This window comes from Dendronephthya gigantea, unplaced genomic scaffold (genome assembly GCF_004324835.1).
Source record: "Dendronephthya gigantea isolate DGI-Jeju-01 unplaced genomic scaffold, DenGig_1.0 000005F, whole genome shotgun sequence".
NCBI classification, from domain to species: Eukaryota; Metazoa; Cnidaria; class Anthozoa; order Malacalcyonacea; family Nephtheidae; genus Dendronephthya; species Dendronephthya gigantea.
In genome coordinates this window covers 2,911,850-2,938,500 of record NW_021163015.1, presented here as the reverse complement: position 1 = coordinate 2,938,500, position 26,651 = coordinate 2,911,850, and the positions used below count along the sequence as shown (strand labels likewise).

General features: G+C 37.6%; 4 protein-coding genes across 7 annotated transcripts; all 4 read left to right on the top strand.

Annotated features, from left to right (window-relative positions):
• Nucleotides 1-228: 228 nt before the first annotated feature.
• Nucleotides 229-5,365, top strand: LOC114516040 (ectonucleoside triphosphate diphosphohydrolase 1-like). 3 transcript variants are annotated; one of them, XR_003686262.1, is made up of 10 exons: nt 229-659; nt 1,083-1,222; nt 1,527-1,798; nt 1,928-2,102; nt 2,198-2,392; nt 2,492-2,761; nt 2,915-3,025; nt 3,250-3,375; nt 4,568-4,718; nt 5,244-5,365. XR_003686262.1 is itself a non-coding variant. In XM_028535390.1 (10 exons), exons 1-9 carry the CDS (start codon nt 566-568, stop codon nt 4,580-4,582), a joined length of 1,398 nt encoding a protein of 465 aa, XP_028391191.1. In that variant the 5' UTR covers nt 229-565; the 3' UTR covers nt 4,583-4,625; nt 5,244-5,365. The 3 variants fall into 3 exon arrangements, 2 of the variants coding, with proteins under 2 accessions (XP_028391191.1, XP_028391190.1); XM_028535390.1 differs by having other exon boundaries at nt 4,568-4,625; XM_028535389.1 differs by lacking the exons at nt 4,568-4,718; nt 5,244-5,365 and adding an exon at nt 3,533-4,551.
• A 2-nt stretch (nt 5,366-5,367) lies between these two features.
• On the top strand, nt 5,368-7,109 carry LOC114515907 (transcription factor che-1-like). Its single transcript, XM_028535225.1, has one exon. The coding sequence runs from the start codon at nt 5,368-5,370 to the stop codon at nt 6,943-6,945; it is 1,578 nt and encodes a 525-aa protein (XP_028391026.1). The 3' UTR covers nt 6,946-7,109.
• A 710-nt stretch (nt 7,110-7,819) lies between these two features.
• On the top strand, nt 7,820-19,753 carry LOC114515980 (prominin-1-like). Of its 2 annotated transcripts, XM_028535307.1 has the most exons (24): nt 7,820-8,178; nt 10,178-10,221; nt 10,680-10,888; nt 11,204-11,324; nt 11,483-11,639; nt 11,936-12,168; nt 12,745-12,808; nt 13,051-13,130; nt 13,498-13,580; nt 13,773-13,925; nt 14,007-14,130; nt 14,396-14,493; nt 14,873-14,957; nt 15,053-15,199; nt 15,544-15,612; nt 15,965-16,021; nt 16,259-16,312; nt 16,403-16,483; nt 16,831-16,899; nt 17,392-17,481; nt 17,714-17,838; nt 18,061-18,087; nt 18,457-18,480; nt 18,839-19,753. In XM_028535307.1, the coding sequence occupies exons 1-24, from the start codon at nt 7,947-7,949 to the stop codon at nt 18,858-18,860; spliced, it is 2,448 nt and encodes an 815-aa protein (XP_028391108.1). In that variant the 5' UTR covers nt 7,820-7,946; the 3' UTR covers nt 18,861-19,753. The 2 variants fall into 2 exon arrangements, with proteins under 2 accessions (XP_028391108.1, XP_028391109.1); XM_028535308.1 differs by lacking the exon at nt 18,457-18,480.
• A 4,283-nt stretch (nt 19,754-24,036) lies between these two features.
• Nucleotides 24,037-26,082, top strand: LOC114516301 (failed axon connections-like). Its single transcript, XM_028535734.1, has one exon. It carries the CDS (start codon nt 24,147-24,149, stop codon nt 25,686-25,688), a length of 1,542 nt encoding a protein of 513 aa, XP_028391535.1. The 5' UTR covers nt 24,037-24,146; the 3' UTR covers nt 25,689-26,082.
• The last annotated feature ends 569 nt before the right edge of the window (nt 26,083-26,651 follow it).

Genomic DNA, 26,651 nt, shown 5'->3' with positions numbered 1-26,651 from the left:
CACTGGTTGTTTGAATACGTCTTTTGAAACGAAGTTTGTGAGTTGTAACGATCAGATATGAGTGGTGATTGGCAAAGAATTTACGACAGTTTAATCGTTCAGCGTAAACGCTTTCAGTCTGACTTTGCCAAGAAGATAAATTGCTCAGGCTCAGAGGCTGTAGGGTCCAGCTTTTTTGTCAAGGTTAACACCTAAAGCTAGGGTAAACACACTGCCCTAGTTTGTTGCTTTTAGTAGGGTTCCCCTTTAGAGAGGGGCATTGCCTCTTGTGAACTAGCACCAGGTACATGCTGTGAAGACAAGGTAGAATTAGGAATATTGAAGGAGATGAGAGGACGCCTCATTCTTCCTTCTCTCATCCAAGGGTGAAATTCTCACGCATTGCGATTGCGCCACCTCTGGCGACCTCCCACAAGCATAAGACAAATCGTCAAGCCATATATAGAGCGTTAAAAACCGGCCGAATTCGTTTTACGCATGTCCAGTAAGTTTACTGCGCATGCCGCACCAACTACGAAGGCCAACGACAACCTACGAAATGGTGATTTAAATACGACATACGACCATGGCAATAACCGCTGTAGCTAGTTTGCGGGCGTTCAGGAAAATGGCAGACCATTCTCCTCTGGTCACCAGTGCGGATAGTGTCATAAATGAAGGTACTAGTTTATGAAATTTTATTTCATCTGCAAGTATTTGATGCGAGAGCTTTAAGCAATACGCTTTTGTTGAGATATAACAACTGCCTGAATAAGCTAGCCTAATTTTGAGATGGAAAGTTGAAATTGCAACTCGTAGAGTTTCATTTTGCACGACTAATTTAATACCGATGCAGTAATGTTCTTTGACTGTCACTGACCGTATGCATTTAGTGATGCCTTTACAGCATATAAAAGATAGCCATATTGAACTTGCCTGTTTAATTTTCATGTTAAATTTTAATTGATCTTGCATTCTTGATGTTTGATTAAGAATTGTATCATCATCCAGCAGGAACTACGCAATGCCATAATGCTAAATAAAGTTGACTGAGTCATGCGTTTTAGATTACCAATATTAATTGCTTTTCTTGGTATTTTTAGATACAACAATAGTAAGATATGGTAGCAACAGATGTAAGAATGTTTTGAACGTGGTATTGATATTAGGTTTCATAGTTGTTGGTTCTGTGGTGATAATTGTTCTTCTTCTGGTTCGTCCGAATGTCAGAAACAATCCTGAAGTAAGGGGAATAGGATTATGATTTTTGCAAATTACAAACTGTACAAATGATGTTCCTGGTTTTGTACTTTCTGTACTAAACCTCAGACCATTTTACTGGTTCTTATTGTCTGCCAAGGGGTTAACAATTCATTAGCCAGTTTCATTTGTTCCCTAATTGTCTGGCTGCTAATAGACCAAACTACCTGTGGATGCATATTGCCACTTTGGCAACAATTGAACTTTTGTGTATTTTAAATAGCCATATGAAGCCATCTCTAGAATTAGTTAGATTTCATTCGATTTTCATTACATTTTCTTCACAGTACGGTGTTGTATTTGATGCTGGTTCAAGGCACACGTCTGCATATGTTTATAAGTGGCCAGGAAATATAAGGTTAAGAGGAACTGCGGTTCCTGTGGATGAGATTTGCCATGTTTCCAACAGTACAGGAATATCATCATTTGTGAACAATCCAAAAGGTGCAGGTTCGTTGGTGGGCAATTTATTAAAAAATGTCATCGGAGAGGTTCCACATGACAAGAGATCATCAACTCCTGTGTATCTTGGAGCAACAGCAGGAATGAGATTGGAACGGTATGTGTGCTTGAGAGCTTGACTAACAGTCAAACATGGCTGCTGCCTAGAACCACCTGTCAAATGTATTATTATACCAGTACTTGCCAATATATTTCGTTTGCCAATATATATATTTTCTTTCTGTAGTGAGGTGAACAAGACAATTTCGGACAACATTATGTCATCTATACGGGATGTTTTTCTTGCTTCAAGCTTACAATTCTCTGCCAAGAATGCTAAGATCATTACAGGAAAAGATGAAGGTTCTTTTGGATGGATCACTGTGAACTATTTAAAGAAAGTTCTGCAGGAGAAAAATGAGGTAGACAACAGTTGGTTTGGCTTTACATTATATTCCCAAGCAACCCACTTCCTGGCCTAGAATATGCAGTGTTTTTCTTTGTCTTTTTCTGACAGGAAGACATCAAGGAGACCTCCGGAGCATTAGATTTAGGTGGAGCTTCAACTCAGATCACATTTGTGCCGCAAAACACTTCCCAAGCTAACCAACATTTTAGGCTTTATGGTAAAGACTATCCCGTCTATACTAAAACATATTTGTGTTATGGACTTTCTGAAATTTACCGAAGATTTCTAGCACAACTAGCAAAGGTATACTAGAGTAATTTCTGTTCTTATAAAAACTCGTTTCTCTGTTAAATTACTACTTTTTCCCAGTTGTCAATTTCCCGCTTCTTTTTGTCCAATCAGAATGCAAACTACTCGGCTACGATATCCAATCCCTGTGCTCGAAAAGGAAGCATTACTAACCAATCAGCGTCCAACATATTTCGTGAACCCTGCAGCTGTGAGCCATCGCCGAAACCCAGAACTGCCCAGTTCACTTTCAACGGTTCAAACAACGAGTCGGAATGCAACGAAAATATCAGGAGTCTTTTTGATTATAGTTCAACTTGTCCTAATGCTGTACCATTTTTCAACGCAAGTCATAAACAACCTCCAGTTACGGGTAATTTCCTGGTAAGTCAATTCCAGGAGGGAGGGAAATGATTATTTAAAGGTTATTCACTGTGTCTGCCAAATTTTGGAGTGACTGGGAGGTCCTAACACGAGTGGCCTGCGAAGTCCACAACCCAACTTACAAAATTGTATTGTTATTTTTAATGTTTACAGGCATTTTCAGCGTATTATATCATTAAAAAAAACTTGAATTTGCCAACTTCACCCACAATGGACGAATACAGGTCTGCTTATTTGGCCTACTGCAATAGAAATGTGGTTGAGGTGAGATATCCGTCCACTGATATTATAAATGAATTGATGTAAACTTTCTTTACCCGTCAATTTGAAAGAATCGCATGCAAAGGACCTTGAAACATCTTGGCTTCTGTTAGGTTAACTATTGCTTTTCAATACACTTAATTATCAGTTCCAGCTATTTAAAACTGCGTCCACAACCATTTGTACAACAATTACAACCAATTAACCGTCCTATTCTTCTCCAATAGAGAAAAACGCTGGATGCTTTTGTCACTGTAGTTCCGACCTGTTTTTCTGGACACTATATCTACACTTTGCTGACGTACGGTTTTCAATTTAAGAATGATACGTGGAAAATCTCTTTTGGGAAAACCGTAAGTCCATTAATCCACATAATGTTCAATTATTCTTTGTGGATTACTTTATTCAAAGTGCGGTTTTATGCGTTTCACTTCGTTATCATGCAACAAGCAATGTTAGAGCACGAAGCGAATGTTTTCTTCAAACAAATTCTTCTTGGAATTGCTATAGGTGGACAAGAAGTCACTTGGCTGGGCTCTCGGTTATATGATCAATGCAACCAACTTGATTCCATTAAATAAACCCAAACATGTCCGAATTTCGGACGAAAATCTTATACCAGCGCTTGTGGTGTGTGGTATCTGCATACTGATTGGACTAGTATTGTTTGTGAAATATTTGTCCAAGCGTGGCGTATGTAGAAATAGTTGCAGAACCAGAAGACTGAACTATTCTCATTTATAAATAACACATGGGGTTCTTCACGCTCCGAAGAAACGAAACATGAATCAAGTCATGTCCCGACTTCTGAGGTGTTGAAAAGAGGGGATGAATGATTCGATGAAGTCTTTCCTAATTCTCAGAATTGCTACTAGTCGTTGTGATTGGTTGATTTGGCCCCTTCTAAATTCTAATATATTGTCTAAATTTGATATATGGGTTTTAGACAGCGCGTTAGTTTGAGACAAACCAAAATAAAAATAAAAATATTTATGGATAGTAAATTAACTATTAAAAATTGATAAAATAAATTAAAGTCAATAAAATTTTATACAATCTTTCATGCATAAAATGGATGACTCATTGCAAACGAATGCGGTATTGTTTTACGAGTTTCAGGATTAATAATGCGTCTAGTTGTCTCACTAGAAATGTCAAGCCCTAGACTGACTGTCTTTGGTTGTTTTTGCGGCATTTTTGTTATTGTTTTATTAAACTTTTTATGGCGCCTTCCAAAACCTATTTAAGCATCCTAAACCTGCCTAAACTTAATTTTGAGGTATTAAAGTATAGTGAAATTGTTTTGTATTGTATGTGTGGTATCAATATCAATTAGGTCGATTCAGATGCACACTAGTGGTAAATGAAATATTTGCGGCAAAAGTACATCGTAATCTACCAAAATTAATTATTTTAAAACATTCAGCAAAAGCTAAAATCGTTCCTTTAAAGTTTGCATTGTGTAACAGCCAATCAGATTGCTCTAAATTATGTTCGAGACCGAAGAATTGAGTTTTATTTTATCTGGTCATTTATTTGTTTTAGAAATTGTGCTTCTGAATCAAAAAGCTCAAAGATTTGAAGTGTAAAGGTGGATGAATGTGTAAGGATAACTTGTGAAACTTGTGTGAAATATTGTGCCGCAGTTTTTGCGAGGAAAAGACCAAAAAGTCTTGATTCTTGTCGCCTTTTGAAGGTATCAAAATTTAAAACACAATGCACTTTGTTTTCAATACTGTAGCTAACAATTGTAGCTAACTTACTGTAAAGTAAAATATTATTTCACTGGAATTTGTATTCTTGCTTTTCTTTTGCTAAAACGAGTCTGCAGCCTTCACACAGGAATTGGGAAATATGCGAGATAAAACTTTTGTGAATAATACTGAATTTTATTCTTTGTAATGCAGAGTTTAACGTCGGAATAAAAGCTTAATTATTAGGAAAATGGCGGAGTAGCTATTCTTGACATAAAAGCGTCCGACAACTTGCAGTCTTTGACAGGTTTATCTGTCTGTCATCATACGATAATTGTGCTTCTTTCAGAAACTACACCGCGTTAAAAAATAACAAGCATTCAACATCGCTTTGCATGTCAAATGTATTTTTGTTTTACTTTATTAAATGTTCTAAAGTATAAACTTCATAATATGAACAGATGTTTTGAGGTGTCTTACTTGGCATTGACACTTAGGTTCAAGTTGTTTTTTTTCCTTTAATTTAGTTAGCTTGCAGAAATATCTGGGATAATGTCGTTAGGAAGATCACCAATCCTTGAGAAACTTCTTTCCACTGAAAACCAATCTGATACTAGCAATACAACCAACTTCAAACCAAACCCAGGAGGAATGCAAGACTATTCTGAATTACCATGTCCGTTTCCTAAAATTGACCTAGAAACCTCGTATGCTAAAGCATTGACTCACCTTCGTGAAAATTTTGCCAGTGAAGAAGCTTCACCTCTAAAACAGCAAGCGCCAAGCATTGTGGATTTCATCAATGACCATGACAATCCAGTTTCATCATCTGAAATAAGCGATCCAGGCTTTCTTTTAAATCTTCAAGAAGCTGTAACATCGTATACGATGACCTCTGAGCTAGGTTTTCCTGAGGAATATAAACCTTTTCATAACAATCCACTAGTGGACAATAACCAAATCGTTTGGCAAAGTCAACCATCATATTCATCAAGACAGCCATTTTGCAACCATCCAAGTGATCCAACAACACATCGTCTTCGACATTTGCCTATTACTTGTTTCAATCCTTATGAACAAGATTATTGTTCATTTCCATTCAGCCCGCAGCGTCTGTCCTATTTTGATTTCCCATATTCAAATGAAGAAGAGAGCAAGATGGTTCTACCATGCAATTATTTTGATCCAAACTTTGCTCTACCCCCAATCCCAGACTATTTCAATGGATCGCAAATCCAGGATGCTTTTATACCGATGCAGGGCTTGCCTCATTTTTATCCTCAAAATTTAATGCAACAATCTTATTTTAATCCATACCAAATGGAGACGCACAGCGCCTCGCAAACCTGCAATGACTATCATCTAACTAACGAGCGATCCACAAATTTCCTGAACGAGTTTCACCAGGAAAATTTTCATCACCTCCTTCACGACTGCCCTGACACGCGCAATATTGACTCCGAGGATGGACTGCCTTCAACGACGAATAAAATTCCTGGAAACCAAGGATACTTGGAAAATTCTATGAATGTGGATATCTCTGGAACTCAACCCTCATCACATCAAGCAGTCAGTTTGAACGTCAAACGTCGTAAAAGGACCTCTTGTATGTACGAAGGAGACCTCAAAGCATCTGCTCCAAAGGCGTTTGGAGAGCCGGAAACGGGAACTGTTGTAAAGAAAACAAATCAGACGAATGCTCAAGAGGCACGCTTGAGTGAAGAGCCCAAACGACAAGCTGTAGACAATGGAAAAGTGACAAGCAAGCGAGGCAGTCGGAGCTGTCCTGTATGCGACCGGCAACTGGCAAGAACCTCGACTTTGAAGATCCATCTCCGTCAACATTCCGGAGACAAACCTTTCAAATGTGATTTATGTCCGAAATCGTTTGCCCAGACAAGCTCACTCAAGTCCCATCATCGCACACACAGTGGAGAAAGGCCATACACGTGCCCACGTTGTTATAAAACGTTCGTGCATTCGAGCGCGCTAAAGACACACGTGCGCACGCACACGGGAGAACGGCCTCATCGTTGCCCGGTACCAACGTGTACCATGGCTTTCGCTGATAGTTCAAGCTTGTCGAAGCATGCCCGCGTTCATAGTGGCAAACGGCCTTATATCTGCGACGTTTGTGGCCGGCGGTTCACCCAGTCTGGAAACATGCACAAACACAGAAGGTCGGTACATAAAGAAACGAATGAATCTATGGTGAAAATGTGTTTGTGACTATGGTTATCTTTATCCGATTTCTCAATCTCTTGTGTCAATGATGAACACTCATTTCAAGTACAGTCTACTGACGGCTAACTAGTTCACGTTAAAAAACCAACCACACGCTGACCTCTAGTTTAGGCTATGTTGTGTCTATTGATATTGCTTTCCATATAAAATAAATCGTTTTTGTTTCCATATAAGATGAGATTCTATATAACTTCCTCAACTTATTCGAAAGCATTTTCTTATTATCAAAAAAATTTGATAAAAACGTTTTTTGAATGTTTGGAGATGATAATTGCCAATAATTGTGCATCATTGATAATACCGGAGTTTCAGCTGCTCTTTTGTGTTCTTTTTATCAATACAAAAGCTCGTTAAAACGAAACAAGTCTGGTCAGATCAGCATTGTATGAATACCAATGTTCAATTTATAGATTACAATGAACTACAATCGAAATGTTGGGGTGTAATTTATCCCGAAAAATTACCGTAAAAATTTACAAAACGCCTATTCACGCGTCTATTGTATTTCGCCCATATCAACTAACAATTACCAATATTATTAAATAAGTGGTACAATTGGGGCCAATGCCATGGATAAGTACCATTTATGAAAAGATGTTAACAAACCTTGATAACTGATAAGCAAGTAGTCTTATATCATAGAAAACAAAATATTATGACTGCGTGGCGTTTTTCACACATGAAACAGAGAGTGGGCGCTATAAATGATCATGTTTTGCATAAATCTATTTTAATTACTCTTTAAAATAATATAAAAATGCTTGTTCTGATGTCTGGTTACCATGACAATATGACAATCACAGGATGTTCCGACAATAACGGAAGAATGACTCTAGGAATAATGAACCCCGAAGGCTCAAACACCTTGGGAACATCTTTGGAAAACATCACGTTTTAATCATAAGAAGCAGTTGTTTATTTAAGACTTTTTATCTGTTTTAACTATAGAGGGGAACCTTGCGTAAAGAATTCAAACCGTTCGCTCTATGGGGAAATTTTACCTCCTAGTAATCGTGCTGTTGTGTGTCGCATCGTGCAGTTTTGCCAATCAAAATTCGGTTTCAAAGTTACCTAATGGCTCGCTGTCTATTACAACAATTCCAGAAATCATTGTTACTTCTACTTTGACGAAAACGTTTGATGGTAAAGGTTTAGAACCGTGGTATGATGTGGCTAAATCTTTCATTCATACGGTTCAAAAAGAAGATTTACCCTACGGTACGTGCAATCATGTTATGTAATTTGTGTCTTGTGTCTTGTGAGTTGTGAGTTTGTCTCAAATTTGAGCGCTGATCAGTTCGTAGGCGTAGCTTATAAACGTAAAAATATATCAAAATAATCCGAAATAACTGCTATATGGTATTTGACAGTGTTTAATGTCTGCTTGATGCCACAGGACATTAAACTGTTTTACGTAGAAAGCATTATTAGTAGCAGGAAGCAATAATTTTCTAAGCCTCTAAGGTTGAAAGTAGGTTTACGTGTGTGAATAATTGCGATTCAATACAGCGTGTACGAGAGCTTTTCGTCTAAAAACAGCTTCTTGTTTTTCTTTTGAACATTGCGCTCGAGATGAAGCAACTTCAAGCGAGACTGTCCATTAGTCGCCGTGACTTTACCACGATTGTTAACCAACATGCTAATAGTTTAGAATTCTGTGGTTTGAAAGCTTGGCTGACAGTCAACCGTTCATATATGTCTATTCTTTCTTTTCGCCTGCCTGAGACCTCAAGCTGTTTTGTAATAATAAAGAATTAGGCAAATGATTAGTAGCCAACGCAACAATTAGGGAAAAGAGTCGAAGCTAAGAGGAAATATATGAGAAAAGATCATATGATTTTTTGTCGTCATCTCGTCGATAAGTTTGTTGATTTTGTGGGCACTTCCAGAAAAAGAGAAATGTCATGACAACCTAAAGAATCTGTTGTCAAAGACGTATTTATCGTATTTTAAAGAGTAAATGCATTTCACTCCTTCCCATAACTAATTTCACAAGGAAGGATGCTTCTGTTCTTAAAGATTTTTATTTTCACACAACGCCCACAAGGAAAAATTCGTAGTTTTTCTTGCAGAAAAAGTATCAAGTTTCTTAACTGGTCGACTTAGCTGTCTGTACTTTGAATCCGTAGCCAATTTTCCGAACCTTTTCCAGGTCAAGGAATTATAAATGTGTTGTGAGATTTTCAAGCATTACCTAAAGAAATACTAAGTGCAGGCCTGTTTTCATTTGGGTGAGAGCTTGCACAGTTATGCTGCATAATGCAGTGTCTTTGTCCAATGATTTGACCTTTCAGAACAGCAGGAGTTCTAGGTCTCTTGGAAGGGGGCTGAGAATGTTATGAAGTGTGTATTCTGTAAAAGGAGTAAAGGTTAATAACTAACAGGATAGGCCACCAACACTCGCCATACTTGTGCATTTTTGACAGATGTCTAAGCGCAAGTAGCCATTATCTAGAGGGGCTGAAACCTTGTGAGCTGTCTAGCATGTTAACATTTTTACACTAGATGTAAATGACACTTTTAATCCTTTGCACACAGTCTTGTAATTCATATAATTGAAATGAATTAATGCAGTTTGCAAATTTAGGCTTCCTTGCCTAAAATAACATATACTTAGGGCAGTACCTGAAAGTAAAAGCACCTGCCTTCAGTTATGTTGCTATGGCTGCCACTTGTAAAAGTACATCATATGCATAATTTTCAGTGAGATATGTCACATTTCAACATATTGTAATACCTGTGAACATATTGTAATACACATGAAACCTAATATTGCCTTTTCTATGAATGCTGTGGCACTCTAGATTATTGCTTTTTACCCTATGAAATCTACAGTGATTACAGTTTGCAAATATATAAATAAGTATGTTTACAAAATTATTTACAAAATTATTCAAGTGTTTGGTGACAGCTCCTTAAATGCAAACATTCAGTAATTCTTGTGTCAATGAAATTGAATGTGAAAGATTTCAGACAAAGTAAAATATGATATGAAATATTTCAGGCAAATTCCAATATACCAGGGAGCATGGTGGCAGCATCTTCAAACAACTAGCATCAAATGTGGTATAACAGCTGTCTAAATTAGTTTTGTCTAGTTTAGACAGTTGTTATACCACATTTGATTTCAGGCAAAATATTACATAACTTTTCATAAAATGTGAAAGTGAAAAGTGAAGCTAAAATCTCTTCCATTTGTTATAAATATTTTTCATAGATGATATAAAAAAGGCGGATGATGGGGATTTTGAAGTGGAAGAGGTTTGTTCATCATTTAGTGCATGCAAAATGTAAATAAGATCAAATTATTTGCCCAATCGTAGACAGGTTATTAAAATTGTATACATTTGCACCACACTACTGTCAATACATAAGAATTTTGCAAGCTGTGTATGGTTTACTTATAAATTTATAAGCCATCCCAAAATAACAATTGAAAATTTATTTAGGCACAGAGCATACATGTGTTTATTGCTAACATATGAGGATATTTAACTGTAAAGGCCTATAAATTAGACTAAACAATAAGTTATTTGCAATTATCATTCTGAAGAATGCAAAAGATGGTCTATGCTAAATCTTCATTCAATTTTATTCAGTTTGGGATTTAAAGTGTCACATTTGTACTTGCATTCATACATTCACATATGCCAGAGTACGAATCGTATACGACAAATTGCATAGTGTAAATGGGTCTTGAGAGTGTATTTTTTTCGTAGTTTCTCAAAGGCTGGGAGTTACCATTTCTTGTTGTCTTTGCAATTGGATTTTTATTTGCCATCATTTTACCAATTGTTGGTTTTTGCTTTTGTTGCTGTCGATGTTGTGGAAAGTGTGGTGGTGAGATGGTGCAAAAGCAGAGCAATAAAGATGGTTGCAAGCGCGCTGTCTTTGGTGCTGTGCTTGGCATTATCACAATTTTGATGTTGTAAGTAGGAAATTACTCAATTATGGGAATTTACCAACTGCCATGAGCCCATCATGATTGATGCCCCAGATAGTTTTAATTTGTAAACCAGAATATATACTGTACTGTCTAAAACCTGGATGGATCCAGTGCACAGGATACATAGGGATCAATAGGGATGGGTGCAGACCAGTTGCCATTTGCCAATTTGGGGTACAAGCCCCAGGAAAGACTCACCAATATGCCAAAATGCCTTGTTTAATTCCATCACTGTGGACAAGATTTGTCGCATCTCTGGCTTTACATGACCTTGTTTATTTGTCGTTTTCTCTTTAGTGCTGGTTGTTTAATGGCATTTGTGTCTAATGATCGCATCACAGACACTGTAGAAAGCCTGAAAACGACACCAATCGCGGCCATTCGTGATACTGAACAATATTTCAATAAGACTGTCACTGTAAGTGGTAGTGGTGTTTTTTTTCATTTCTGCACCAAGATAGACTTTCTAAATTTATCCTCTAGTCGAATGGTACAGTCTGGGATTGTAAATACAACAATAATTCTAACAAAGGTGGGATTTCCATCTTTAAAATTTCCCTTTTTGCTTCATTTTAGGTGGTGACAAGCAGCTTGATAGGAACGGTTATAGACGTTCTTGATATTGTTGTGAAGGATGTCATAGACCTGCCTTCTACCATTGGTAATGAAGTCAAGGAGAAATTGAAAGGAGTGGTAGAATCACCGCTGCAAAGTGTCATCGAACTCGGAAAGAGTTAGTGCATCATTTCTTTATGTTTTTTTTGTGAAACTTTTTCTACCATCGTTTTCCCCAGGACTTGTGCATGCGGCATAAATAAAATCTCAGAGAGGAGGAGAGTCAGAACAGCTGGCTGCGATTTTCTTCTTTTGATAGATGTTAACGAGTAAATTAGTTACTGATGTTCAAATAAGAGCTCTTTTACAACAGAGCATTCGTAACTGATTGCTTGTTCACATCTATCAAAAGTCGAAAAAAAGAGTGTAAAAGAACCTTTAAATGACAACTTTTGTGCCATTCTCTTTTATTAGAAACAGAACGTATGGGGGAATTACTGGCGAACATAAACAGCAGCACAAATGACTTACAGTCGAAATCCCAAGACCTGGATGCTAAGATTATTTCTGTTAATATTAACCTAACCGCCATAGGTCAACCCAACATACATACAGAGGCTAACTACGGCGTTTTGCCTGACGTTAGTAATCAGTCGACAAATATCAACAATATCAATAATAACAATTTTACCAAAAAGGCAGAGCAGGTTAGTTGAAGTCTCAAATTTGTCTGAATATTGAATTTAATTCTTCCTTTGGGTGCACAGACTGCCCGAGATGAGAAATGAAATAGTCAAGCCTTAACTTATGTCATATTACCTATTTTATTATTTAGTTTAAGGTGGCTCCCATCTGGGGTCGGTTGTATGAAAGCTGGATAGCGCTATCCACCGGATAGTGATTTTTTTCAATCGCTCTAAAATTGCCCGTTGTTCGGTATAACTTTGATTAAACGTTTGTATTCATAAATTGGGATCCTCTTTGACAACTCTTAATCTCCAAAGCTGTGATTCTATTGCTTTTCCAGCATTTTTTAATCGGTTGAAATCAGCCAAAACCTTTTCCAAACTAACGGTTTCAAAAAACGCTAGGGAGCCACTATACCGTAGTGTGTATATTTTATGTATTTGGTTGTTATTTGTGCCTAAAAATATTCGTACTTCTGTAGTATGTATTTTACTCCGTCGTTAGCGTCGTATTTGCAAATTATCTACCCGTGAAAACCAGCGAACATGTTTTGGTTGTGAATAAAATGACTTTGACTGACATTCTTTTGCTTTTAGGGTCTCGGTGAATTCAATAATATCGACGCTAGAATCAGAAACGAGAGCAATGCTACAACTGAAAGTATGCATCATGAATAATTGTTCAATGAATATTTTGAAAGGAAGAAGTTCTTTACCATACACGAACATTTTTCATGAATAATTGTTCAAAGTTTTTGTCCGCGAGTCAGGACGACTTCAGTAGAGTTTCGTGGAATTTAAACATTGTATTCGTACAAATTTTTCGTATTCTACGTGCCACAATGACATGAAACTATTAGTTTACTGTATTCTAGATGGTCTAAAGTAATTCTTTTCTTGTAGAGATAAGAAATGAAACCGTTAGTGCGAAAAATGAATTTAAGGATCAAATTGAGGAAGATATCGTTAAGGAGGTGAACAAGGTACAGTATAAAACAATCGTTGATTCTGTGGCATCACACACCCTGCTCTTAGTTTGTGCTCGAGTAGCCTTCAAAAAATGGGCATCTTTAGAAATAGGACTGGTTGTTGAAAGCCTAAGTTAACGCGCTAACCCTGGGTTTTATTTTAATCCGCTGTTTTAGTTTATCTACTTCTGTTGATACAGAAAATATTCAACTTCATAAACCAGCGATTAAAAAATTGATGTAAAGTGTTGTATTTATACCCAAGGTTAACTTAACCGTCTTCTGAATAACCGCCCCCCCCCTGGCGAATTGGGAGTTATTGTAACAATTACAATAATGTATAGCGTTCAATGAAATAATGTTTATTTTTCTATTAATTCAGCTGATATTAAATAAGACAGACGGCTGGATCAAGGATGTTGAGGAATTGTGGGATGATCATATCGAACCATACGATCGATACAGGTTTGATTTTCTACCTTTGATGGATGTGAACGAATGAATAAGTCACGGATGTTCATATAAGGGCATTTCTACCATCAGAGCATTCCTAACTATTCACTCGTTCACATCTCTGAGAAGACGATAACCGTTTTGAAATTTGCAAGTATATATAATGAAAAATACATCAACACAATTCTCCCGCGAAATTTTCAGATGGAGCGCTGGCGTTGGTTTGACATGCGTGCTTCTCTTACCCGTTGTTTTAATGGCACTGGGTTTATTGTGCGGAATATTTGGTCATGACAAGGACAATGAACCGACGGAGCGTGGAACAATATCCAACATGGGTGGAAACTTTCTTATGGCGTAAGTTCGTTCTATAAACCACTGTTTTTGTCTTGTAAAAAGTACGAGTTTGTATACAGTTTTTAATCTTTTTTCTTACAGTGCAACAGGCTTCATGTTTATATTTGTGTTTTTCCTCATGTTGTTCACTGCAATCTGTTTCGTCCTCGGAGCACATTTGGAGAAATCTTGCTACAGTCTCAGGGAGGAAACATTGTACACTGATGTATGTTTTATTCGTGCATGCATGTATATGTAATAACCTTTCTTATTATATGCGTACTAGTGATGCTAATCTGTGAAAGGATATAGTGATAGTCAAATGGTTGCTATATTAGGCCTCCGGTGGCTGAATTGTAGGCAAGGCAATGACTTTACAATCCAGCCATCTTTCTCCTCAATGAAAGCCCAGTTTATGGTTTGAAATACCTGTTAATTACCAGAGAACTTAAATGGAAAATCGCTTTTAACTGTGTATTCTCTCTTTATAGTTCTTAGACAGTCCTAAATATTGGGACGGAGACTATCTGCTCGCTAAAACAATATTTGATAATGGATCCCTTCCATTGAAAATCGCGAAAGTTCTCTCGTACGTGTTTGTTTAGGCCTGTTATTAATAGAGTAATAAACTATAGGATAGCCCGCAAGAGAAATAACATATTTGCAGATCAGTGAAGAACCTGCAGCACTATATTATAAAACCCACGTTACAGTTTATAATCAGAACTAATACGGAATGCTTAAAGAAAAATAGACCGTAAGAGCTGGCCCAGAAATGGAAAAGTTATTTTGAGGTTTGAATAAACTATGTAAAAGTTGATAATAACCTTGCGGGGTATTCTATAGTTGTGCCAACGTAGAAATTATACTTTTCAAAATGTTTATTTTTCACAGAGTTTCTATTGTTCTATATTCTAACGATTTAAAAGCTGCATATAAAACAAATATCTGGAAATCTTTTCTTGTAGAGATTGCAGAGATAATAAGGCTATCTATCAAGCAATTCAAGGAGATTTAAAATGGGACCTGGATTCAAAGTTCAGTGTAAAAGATGTACGTTTTACCCCATGCTTCACGACGTTTCTTTACACTTCAAACGTTAAATGTCATTGGTCAATGAGATTATATACAACTGTTCTTTTTCACAGAAACTCGGAGATTTTGAGAAAAACTTGGACGGTTTCAATGTTTCAGTAAACGATCAGGATATTCTAAATAACGAAACTAAGAATAATTTAAGAGACTTGAGTAAATCCGGTGTGAATAAGATCGAATTTGAAAAGTTCTTTAACGAGGTATTGCCATGTTCTTTGCTATTGTAAATCTATCTCAAATAACCCCCTCTCTCTAATAATGAGCCGCTATCCTAATGGACCTCCTCTCCCTAATGAGCTTCCCTTTAATAAGCCGCTTTTCTAATGGACCTTCCCTAATGAGCCCCACTCTCTAACAAACTTTCTCTTTCTAATCACCTCTTTCGCCCTAATGGGGACTTACCTGTGGTAAACACGAGCATTTATGATCACCTATAATATGAGTATTATATTGATTCAATTTTCGTCATGTTATTGAAATTGAACTATCCATGTGATTTGCTTCTGTGGTTATAATTTAATATTGTATCATTTTATTTACGCAGACGGGAAAGAATGTTCTAAACAATGCAAGTATTATCGATGACATAAAGAAGAATGTGAATTCGAGCGATGTAAGAGGGAGTTTATAAGGTTGAACTGAACATAGGAGAGTGTTGATGCGTGAAGATACGCCTTTTTTTACATAAGAATTTTTACATACGTTTTCTCAAGAGTTCTTCACTACAGGCCGAGATTGCTTTAGCAAAGCAATTGAAGACAATTTCTGCAATTTAAAAGCATAAAAAGTTTTATATTTTTATACTATTAAATTGTTGAAATTATCGTTAACAAAAGCACTATATGCATGTTGTTGGACATGAAGTAAACTCAAGCTGGAGCAAAACTAATATATAATATTCATCTTTCGTTGGCATTTTGTGAACTAAAATACCTGATTTTTAGCACGATTTATATATATTTCAGATAACAGCAGATTTGGACAACATTCAAAATAAAGCGAATGAAATGAAGATTATTTCGGTAAGTCGGTTGTCCCTGTGGTCCCTCAATGTCCGAGTGTACTATCCCCAAGTCTCCATTATTACCCAATGATAATTTTTCGACAAGTCATTTGAAATAAAGTCGAAAATTTGCAGTCTCAACCCGTGTCTTGTTTGTTTCATATTTTGACTCTCATTAAAAAGATGTTCTGTTTATTCGAAGTCTGTTTTTTGCTTCAAACCACACCACTGATAGCTTACGTCGTTTCTTTTTCAGAATCAGTTAGAAAAAGACGTTAGAGAGTTGCAGACCCTCGGAGGAAACATTTCAGTAAGTTTCATTCTTGTTTTCTAAACTCACATGCAGATAGCATGCATTACGCACGTTAAAAATTAGGTTGACTGGCATTCTTTTCTATAGTCTCTTGCAAATGAAACATTGGTAAAGGCTGAAGGGGCAGAGGATAAGTTTAGTAGTACGGTGAATGTTAATATCGGAAAAGTATGTATTGTTTTGCATTTTTTTTAGAAAGCACATTTGTGCATATAGTTAGAATTTCTGAGAATATACGTGTTTGTAAAAGTACTGGTTTAGTGCTACTGTGCAATATTTTCATTGTTATGACGTGCATTTATATGATATCTGGTGAAGAAAAATATATATCATTGCATTTTGTTTGGTTCAGAATACCAGGAGCCCTTGCCTATCTGGAGTATAGCCTCCAGTTCGTAATCCTTAATCCTTAATCTTTTTTCCTCTTTAATCGTGCTCTTGATTATATTCAATCCTAAATCGCTACGATAATCTTTGAATGATCTGTATTAAATCATTGTGTGTTCTTTCAATAGATTGTTAGCGACGAGGCAAAACGTCTTTTAGGATATACAGACGATATAGCGGACTGGGCCATAAAGTCTGTAAGTACACTTAAGGCCCTGTTACACGGTGATAATTTTTGTTGCAACTTGCAATGCAATTCTACTTTTAAGAGATGTATATTTGGGAACAATGAAACTTTCGTGTTTATTACACTTTATGCACTTTTCTTCTGGAAGACTCTTCATTCATTTACAACTCTTAGAAGCAGAATTGCATTGCAAGTTGCGAGAAAATTGCGTGAATAATATGTGTGAGAAAGTGCGGATAAATGATGTGTAGACTCTATACTTGGATGAAATTTTCACTTTGTATCCTAGTATTTTCAAAATTGTTCATGCATTTTCAAATCTTGACTAAAACGACATTTGGTTCAAGTCTTATTTTCAATAAATGTTTTAGGGCAGAAATATTGTTAATAAATAATAATTTTAACTGTGTATTAGGAGATAATGTTTTAAGGAATTGAATGCAAGCCATTCGCAGAGGGATGAAAGAAACGTGTTGTAATTAACGTGTTCGTGTTCTTTTAGGTCAAACACGACCTGGGTCAATGCAAAATTTTAACTGACGTATACGATGCTGCTGTTAATTTGGTTTGTCGTGAAACAGTTTATCCATTTGTAAGTAACTTCAATATCAATTAGAAGAGACCATAATTACGTGTATTATCATCCATTGAACTCTATTTGAACTTAAAGCGACAAATCGGTCGCCATCATGAAGAGGTTTTTTAAGACCATGGAATATACACCAACCACAATATATTAATAAATTCTATGCGATCAATTCACCCTATGGTTGAATGTGTGGATTTTCACAATAATTCTCCAACTACCCCCTTCATTTCTTTAGAATGGTTACTGGTTTTCCGTTGGCTTCTGTCTGTTCTTTTACATCCCAGCCATAATTTTCTGCGTCAAGTTGGCGAAACATTATAGACGAATGAGATTCGAGGAAGGATTTGACAAACACGACGGGTGAGCAAGTGGTCATTTGTAAGGGTTATGGGGGGGGGGGAGGTAAATAAACGTCCCTTGGAGAATGAAGGTTGCAAGCAGGTATTATATACAGATCAGTGACTTGGAAGAGAACGCCACTGATCTCAATGTAGCTAAAAACGGGTGAGAGTCTCGTGTCGGGTCCATTGTGCTGTAAGTGAAGTCAAAATCTAAGTGCAGGATTATTTCTTTTTTATACAGCGTGGAGATGTCACACATGGGTGAAAGGTAAGATATTTTTGACTGGTTCATTCGGGCTTGAAAATTACAGGGGGAAAAACAGAATTGTAACAATGGGTAACAATCTTGAATTTCTTAAAATATGGCGGTCCAACAGCGGTATATTGACACTGTAAATAAAGAATAAAACTTGTCTTGGATAAAAACGTCTAATTTCATATTGCGATCTGAGTCGCCTGCCTCTGAGCTATGTCATCACAGACTGCAATATGAAACTAGACACACACCACTGAGCTGTATGTCATCACTGACCGCAATATTAAACTGGACACACACCTCTGAGCTAACTTTCGTAACTGACGTAAACTAATATTAACAATAAATTAACACTCTAATTTATCTCTTTTCTCTCTCCAGAAATAAAGTATGGGTTAAACCGGGGTAAACGTTTATGAATATTTTTATGAACATTTTTATGAATATTTTAACTTTTAATTTAATTTCAAAACAGTAATTACTTTTAACCATAGTTAGTGACTGAATTGTCTATTCAGCATTCGTATAAATAACTACTACTCAACTACGCAAAACATTAAGATTTTTATGCTAGTAGCCCTCTGCACTGCACTATAATTTACTCTATAATTCTTAGATAAAAGGGATTATAGTAGATTAGGATTAACTCTAATCCTGAATATAACCCTAATCGTGTTCTAATGTGAAGATTAATTGGTGTATTTAAGATTTACGGAACGTGGAATTGTTACCTGGAATTAAAACGGCTTGTCCATCTTTTTAGGAACGCAGTTTATCCCAAGTGAATCTGGAAAAACAAAGAAAGAAATTCATTATTTGCCATCCACCCTGCCCTTTAGAGAAAATCATTATTATTTATAGACGGGCCAAGACTTTTGAATAGGAATGCATATAATTCAAAACACTTTTTAGGATAATTTTTTAGCAAAGTTTCTAATTTTAGTTGTGTCGCGATTAGGTTATTTTGTAGTTTGAAAAATTTGACCCAGCAAATTCATCACTTGCCGTGGTAAAAGGCGAAGCACGCGTTGTCTAGAAGTACCGCAATTCTTATTCCATTACATTCCAGTTTTTTAAATTCCACCCTGACCCAAAACGTGCAACAGAATATATCGGAATGACAGCATTTTACCTGCCCAGGACAACACTTGTTCACATGCAATATATATACTCGTCCATCTCTTTTTCTCTGTGTTTTGGCAAATGTACAAAAATGTGCTTCAAATTTATCGCTTCACTGAAATGCCACCGACAGAAAACTACGTTTGCAGTCTGTATTTCACATTCTTTACGTTTTTTTCATCGAGCGATAACTAAATTTGAAGCATTTCGCATCTAAAAAAACCTTTCATAAATAATATCAATCGTTCACATTTAATCTTTGCCAAACCACAAATTTTGCACGATTTGGTCGTTTGAAAATGGTTTAATTTATAATCGAGATGGTTAAATATCTCATTAGGCGGGAGGAATAAAGTCGAATTTTTATTCAACCAATTCGGTCTTTGCTTATTGAAGACCAACTTTCTGTATAATAACATGTATATGTCTTGTGTGTATATATAATTATCTTGTTTCGTTGATTACTTCATTTGCCTTAACTATATACCATATATGATTGTGAATAATAATTCGTATCCGATTTTATCAAAAAATAATAATAAACTTGTATAACTTATGTCCTGAGAAATGAAATTTTATAAGCGCGAGGTATGTCAAGACCTCACAGTGGGAGACAAGGTTCCTATCTAGAATTTGGTTTTTAAGATAAAGATTTCGGGTTTTTTTCTTCAAAAGTTTTCCTCTGTTTACAGGCAGCGCCATGGCAACTTTGCGATAAGACAACCACAGGTGCAAGTAGTGTTTTCTTATAAAAAGCTGACTATATTTCATCTAACTTGTGATCCTGAACGATACTAATTGTAACAAACGATACTAATTGTAACATGGTATTGCAATCGCTTGCTGTGTTGAACAGTTTGAGCTCAATACCATGACGACCCCTGAAAGAGCCCAGTATAGGCCTAGACTTGCCGGCATTTGTGCAAAAACTCAGTTAAGAAATTCCGACTGAGAGACACGTGAAATACTTCAACTGCTTCTACTCCAAGCTTCCTGCGTGTCGCATTCTCTCGCTTTGCTAACTGTAGGTTCACCAGTAAATTGTTTCAAGATGGAGTTTGAAAAAGTATCAACAAGCTGTTTAGCTCTGCGAGAAGACTTGAGTTTGCAACGAGGTCAAGTTTAAAGCTCTTTATTTTCGCCCAAAACATGAGGGTCGGCCGGTCGAGCGACCCTGGTGTTTTCCAATCCGTTCCGTACCGTTCCTTGTCGCCTTGGAAAGAAAAATGCTCGCTAATGAATAAAATGTGTATCTCCTGCCCGTTGTCCCCCCAGGGCGTATGGAATGCTAATGTTAAACAAATATTTTTAGTCTTTTATCTACTATGTGTTATTTGTCATGTTTACCATAGGAATATATTAGACCAACAGCAGGCCGGTTGTTTGTTTGCATAACTAAGCTTCTTGGGATGCCATTAATTTGATACCTTTTTGGCAAAATTGTATGTCACCATATCAAACACGTTAATAATAAATCAAATAACAGATTAGGCACGCTGAGCCAATACTGTGTCGATAACTACGTTCATATAGTCTTTTGTGTCGTCCTTACAAATGCCTGATGACAAGACCCTTCAAGTTTCATATTCTTAAAATCGCGTTAGCATGCCATGCACTTGGCAGTATGCAGATGGTTGCTTGTCGTTGGCTGAAGAATCTTGTTAACGGGGTAAAAATGTTGACTAGATATGGGCGTTGCCGGCAATGATGGGGCAATTCTGTGCTAATTTTATTGCATTTTTTGTACGCAACGAGACGCTTAAAACTGGCATCTCTAAAAGCCAACCACTGCGTCACGAATTTAAGAAGCAATCGAAGACCTTTTACGTTGGTATTTGAAATATTGAAAGCATTTTAATATATCGTTGCATGATCGTCATCTTAGCGATGGCATCAAGGTGCTAAAATGAGCATATTGGATATGCTTAGATTGACCCGCCATTGTTGTTATCATGAATGGTGGGAATTACTACATATAACCCTCTTCTTGGTCTTATGACCCTTACTTCCTTTGCCTTGGGATATTTTTCGGTCAAGCTTTGGTGATTTCATTGTGAAATGATTGTATCAGTTTTTGATCTTTCCACAAGGCTCTGAGACAATGCTTTGATGTAATAATCTGATGATTATACTTTGTCCTATTAAATATACCATTTTACGGTTGAAAACTCAGGTTAATTACATCTGGTATACGTTTTCTCAGTGGTAACGTCGTCTGCTATTCAAGCATGGCGTCACGAGGGCTTGACTGGTTGTAATAAGACCTTAGTTAGGATAGTTTAGTTTGTGTTTGTTGCATGCGGCCGTCAGTACACAACGATCAGTATCTGAAGTGATCCAGCCAAGGGCGGTGGCGCCGGTCAGGAGACAAGAAGAGACCCAAGGGGAACAAGAAGGGACACTCGTCCCTAAAATGTTTTCTGTGTTAGGACTGTAAGGCTTTACTGAAATTCACTTAAATACGAACTGAGGTGTACATCTAATATGGTTTCCAGCAGAGCAAAGAGTACCGCCCGCGTTTTTACTAATGAAATAAAACTACAATATACTGTATAGCAACATGTTTAGAGGCAAAACTAAAATACTGTGAATCGGTAATTCTGAATTTAAAATAAATAAAAGTAACCTCGTGTTTAGAGAAAACAGACATAACAGGAAACACTTGTCTATTCCCATTGTTACCAGCGCTCTTGTGTAAAACCCAGAACACATTGGGCGTGGTCAATACATCTGTAAATGCATTCTAAAAGCTTGTATCGCTCAAAATGCTAGAATTTCCAAGCGTGCACCACAAATTGAAACATTCCAGTGATTTCAATAATGCATGACGGAAAACGGTTTACAATTATTGCAGTTTGTATTTTGAAACGACAACAATCGTCGCTAATTGAAACTTAATAAAACTTTAGTTTCACACTGAGCTAGCGGTGTCCGGGAGCTCCCCTTTCCATTGGAAAGGTACATAGTAAAATTGATGACTGCGTGAGGAGAATATCCGGTGAAATTAAAACTGAACAAAAATTAATTTTTTTAAACTAAAATAAATTGGGGATGGGTCTGGTTTCCGGGTTGAAAGGTCAATACCACACGCAAACAATGATGGATAAACTGAACATAAATACATTGCATATTTTATGTCTTTGCTTTATCAAACGGGCCTCTATATATACACCTCGAGACTTGTAGTTGATACCTTCTAAAGCAATTGACACAGTACAGGACCGAGTGTCTGATCCTTATACGTTAAAATTAGACTTCTCCCATGCATGTTCCCTTCTCAGGGGAAGGTTGAATGCATGCTACAGTCGTTTTCATCCAGTAATGCTGGATAGAATTTATAGCTCTCGACCTTTCTACACGATAGTTCAAATTTTCCGAGGTGTTTATTGTGCGAGGCAGAAGATACTGTCATCACCTTCGGAATTCTTGGCATATTTTAGACGCGCCTTTAAAAGAAATTTGAGTCGCCCATGTTGATAATGAAGGCATATGTTTGTAAATATTTTCATTTCACTTCCAACTATTGCTATATGATTTCACTAGGATGGCCGAAAATGCTATTAGATATGCAATTAAGATGTGAATTGCTTTAATGGGAATTCTCGGGCTAAAGCGATTGCAATATTTGATTGAAATTCCCTGTAAAACTCTCTGCCATCTGCCAGGACGTGTTTTCGTTTATTTTAACACTTATCGGAGCAAAGTTATTCAAAGGACTTGAATCGGTCGCAAGCCAGGCCGCTGTGGGCAAGGTTTTAAAATGCAAATTTTTCTTTCCGTCTTCTTAATCAACTTTGTAATTACAAACATTCGCCATCATTTCGACGTGTTTTGGAGCGCTAAAAAAACAAATAAATGTACGAAATATAGGTTGGGAATGCGAAACACGCTGCAGAAGTTTCAGAGGCTTGCGGTGTGAGAATTAGAGCATTCTCGTGCGATTATATTGGGACTTGGAATGTCAACTCCTTCAAAGCGTTAATAAAAAAAGCTGCTTCGATTGCAGTAATGAACTATGAATAAATGATATCTTGCGCGGGGAATATTGCAAGCAAGTCATCATTTTTAACTACGCTGTGGTGTTTGAGATATTGTTTCAATACCAACCGTGATATTTCGGTGCATTTTTTTTTCATTCCACGTACTAGCGTGGAAAACAGGAAAACATTCTGACCGCGTTTACCGAAAAAGTTCGCGCGTTTCTTCGGCATTCCCAGGCGGTATGAGCAAGTCATCAGCACGTATGACAAAAGACATTTTCTCGTGATATCCGATACAATAGGATTAGGAGGGTCGAGGAATCAGGTATTTATTACAGAATCTCTTGATATGCTGCAATCAATATTCAATATTGTGCCAACAATAGTCGACTAATTGTTGTTGGATTTTATTGCGATAAACCATTTTTCCAACTTTCCTAAAATTCTTTCAAGTTGACTTGTGGCCATTAGAAATTCTCGTGGCTTAAGTGCTGCTATCTATTTCGCTATCAAATTTCTCTAACACGACAACGCGTTCTGGCGAGTCCGTTTAGACTTTATTTGCGCAGAACAGACTTAAGAAAATATAAAACGCAAACAATTATCGTCGCACGAAACGATGGCTTTTGTTCAACGAATCATTAGGCTATTGAGTGAAAATCCCTGTTGCGTGGGTAACGCTATGCAAATGTTTGTCATTTCCTGATAGCGTCTACATGACAAGCATCACAGATTTTTTGCGTAAACAGTTGCCTGGCGCTTTGGCGGCCGCTCCTATTGGCTGACTGGATCCGCAGGCTGCTGTGATTGGTCGAGACGCACGGAGAATATCAATTATGGCGATACAAAGGCGTGTATGTACCCAGATTGCAAAGCGCTCATAAAAGACGGTGCTTACAAACGGTTTAGCTTGGCGTTCGAGCATTTGTGTGATCTTTGCTCTTTATCTTGTTCCATTCAGTTGTGATTATGGCCACGGAGGTGCAAGACATCGTTCCTGTCGACGAGACGAACCAAGAGCTTATTGCAGGCGAGAAGAAAGTTGAGTACAGCGTGAAATCCGAAGTTATAAGCACGGTGAAAACTCACGAGACGGTTACATATGTGACTGAGGTACGCAGCGAATCTGAAACAGTAGAGAACCACGTGCAGGAGACGACAACAGAAGAAGTTGTTATAGTTCAGAATGGCGATGCTGAGGAAAGCAAGGAGGAGGAAGAAAAAGCCGAACCTGTCGTGGCCGAGGAAGAAAAACCCAAGGAGAACGGAGAGGAAGAGAGTCCCGCGTCAGAAGAGCCTAAAGTCGAAGCGAATATCGAGTCGAAAGTCGAGGCAACACCCGCAGAAGCTGACGCAGGAGCAGCCGAAACGAGCCCCGAAGCAGCCGAACCAAGTCCTGATATAGAAGAAGAACCACCTAAGGTTATTCTCCATCAACTGCCACCAGTGAAAGAAATCGTGAGCCGTTCTCCGCAATGCCTTGCCCTTGAGACCTTCGTGAAAATGTCTGGCATACCATACGAGAATGAGTACGAAGAGAAGGCGCAAGATGTAACAAAGGAAAACAAGGGAAAAATACCCTATATTGTGTACAAGAAGAACAAGGTCGAAGGACTTAAGAACTGTATAAATTTCCTTAAGAAAGAGTTTGAAACTGAGACGGATAAGGATCTCTCCCCAACTGACGAAGCTGTCGTTCACGCCTTTCGCACTATGATCGAAGAAAGCACGAATTGGAGTTTGGTTTACTATCGCTGGGTTGACAACTATGGCGAATCAAAGAAAATGTTCAGCAAGTTACCACCTGTTTTGAACGTTGTAAGTCCTAAAATGTTCCAAAATAAGTGTAAGAAGTCCATCGAAAGCCATGTTATCGGTCGTCATAACCGCGAAGAGCTGTACAATATCGCTGAGCAAGACCTGAAAGCCCTTTCAGCCTTCCTGGGGGAGAAACCTTTCTTCTTAGGTGACCAACCTTCGAGTTTCGACGCCGTGGCGTTCGGCTTGCTTGGTAACTTTGACTACGGCACAGTTGGTTCCCCGCAGCAGAATTTGATCCGAGAGAAGCTGACGAATCTGCACGATTTCAACGAGCGAATGAAAGAGAAATTTTGGTCGGATTGGGACGAGATTTGTGGCGCGGAGAAGTTCCAGGAGAAACCCAAAGCATCGCTCGTGAAGCGCCTCAGTTTCCGCGGGAATAAAAAATCGAAGAAACCGGCAAAAGAAGAAGGCGAGAAATCGGAACCAACGAGTCCGAGCGAGGAGACGAAAGATGCAGGCGAAACAAAGGAGAATGGCGAGACATCTGAGAGCCCAAAAGTAAACGGCGAAGCCGAGGCAGAAGGCGAAGCCAGCGACGACAAGAAAGACGAGAGCGAGGAAAAGAAAGACGAAGCCGCGGAAAAGAAAGACGAAGAACAGAAACCAGAGGAAACAGCAACATCAGACGAAACGGCCAAACCAGAGGAAACTAAAGCTCCAGACGAAGGTGAGAAAGGTGCGGAGTAAACAATGGTCAAAATACAACAAGACATGATATCCTGTGTATAGACTGTGATAATGGACTACAATCAATCCATGAACACATAAATGACATAACTTTAAGCAGATTTAGACATCTTTCTGCTCGCTCGTGTGATGGACGTCCCCATAAAAATTTGTGGATATTTATATATGATTTTTCCAATTCAATGGGAGAGTATAAGAGACGTAGGGGGGCGCGCTCAGAAACACGATATTCATTTCATAACAAAAACATAGTTAGGTATATTATAATGTGCAACTTTTCCACAAAAGATAAAACTCGTATAAAGTGTAAGCTAGTATTCATTTTGCCTCATTTACAGGCTGTTTAATATAGAGATTTAATACAATTTTGTTGTTCGGCATCGTGTATTTGGCATGCATCTGTAATAGGGCTCGTCCGCTTCCGTTTCACAAATTTCCCACTCAAAATATGATTTCAAATACGCGGTCTCTTTTCAACGCAGCTGCTCGGTGTAAAAAACTAAGAAAATAAGCATGTACGTTTAAAAGGTGTGGCAATTTAATTATTGTTTTCTTTAGCGGACTCGTGCGATAATTTTCCCTCCTAAATGTACCTTTTGTTTGCGCTGTTGCGCTCGTGTTGGCTGGTGTTCCTTGCGTCTGTCATATGATCGTCATACCGAAATCCGGCCCTTTATAGTTCTTGTAAATGTTTTTAAAAACTCTTTGTCCACGTCGTTGAAATACTTGATACTTTTCAGTCGATTGGAATTTGATAAAGGCACCACACTGTATTTGTTTAGCTTGTTTGCTTTGCGCGTTACTGCAATTTCGTTGTCATCTCAAAACCACAATGACATGAAACGGCAAATAATACAGACCACCGTTAGATACACGAATTTCGTTGAGGTTTATAGCGACAAATGTATCTTTGCCTAGTTATTGAATTAAAGCATTAGGCACAGTCAAGACCTTATCAGTTAG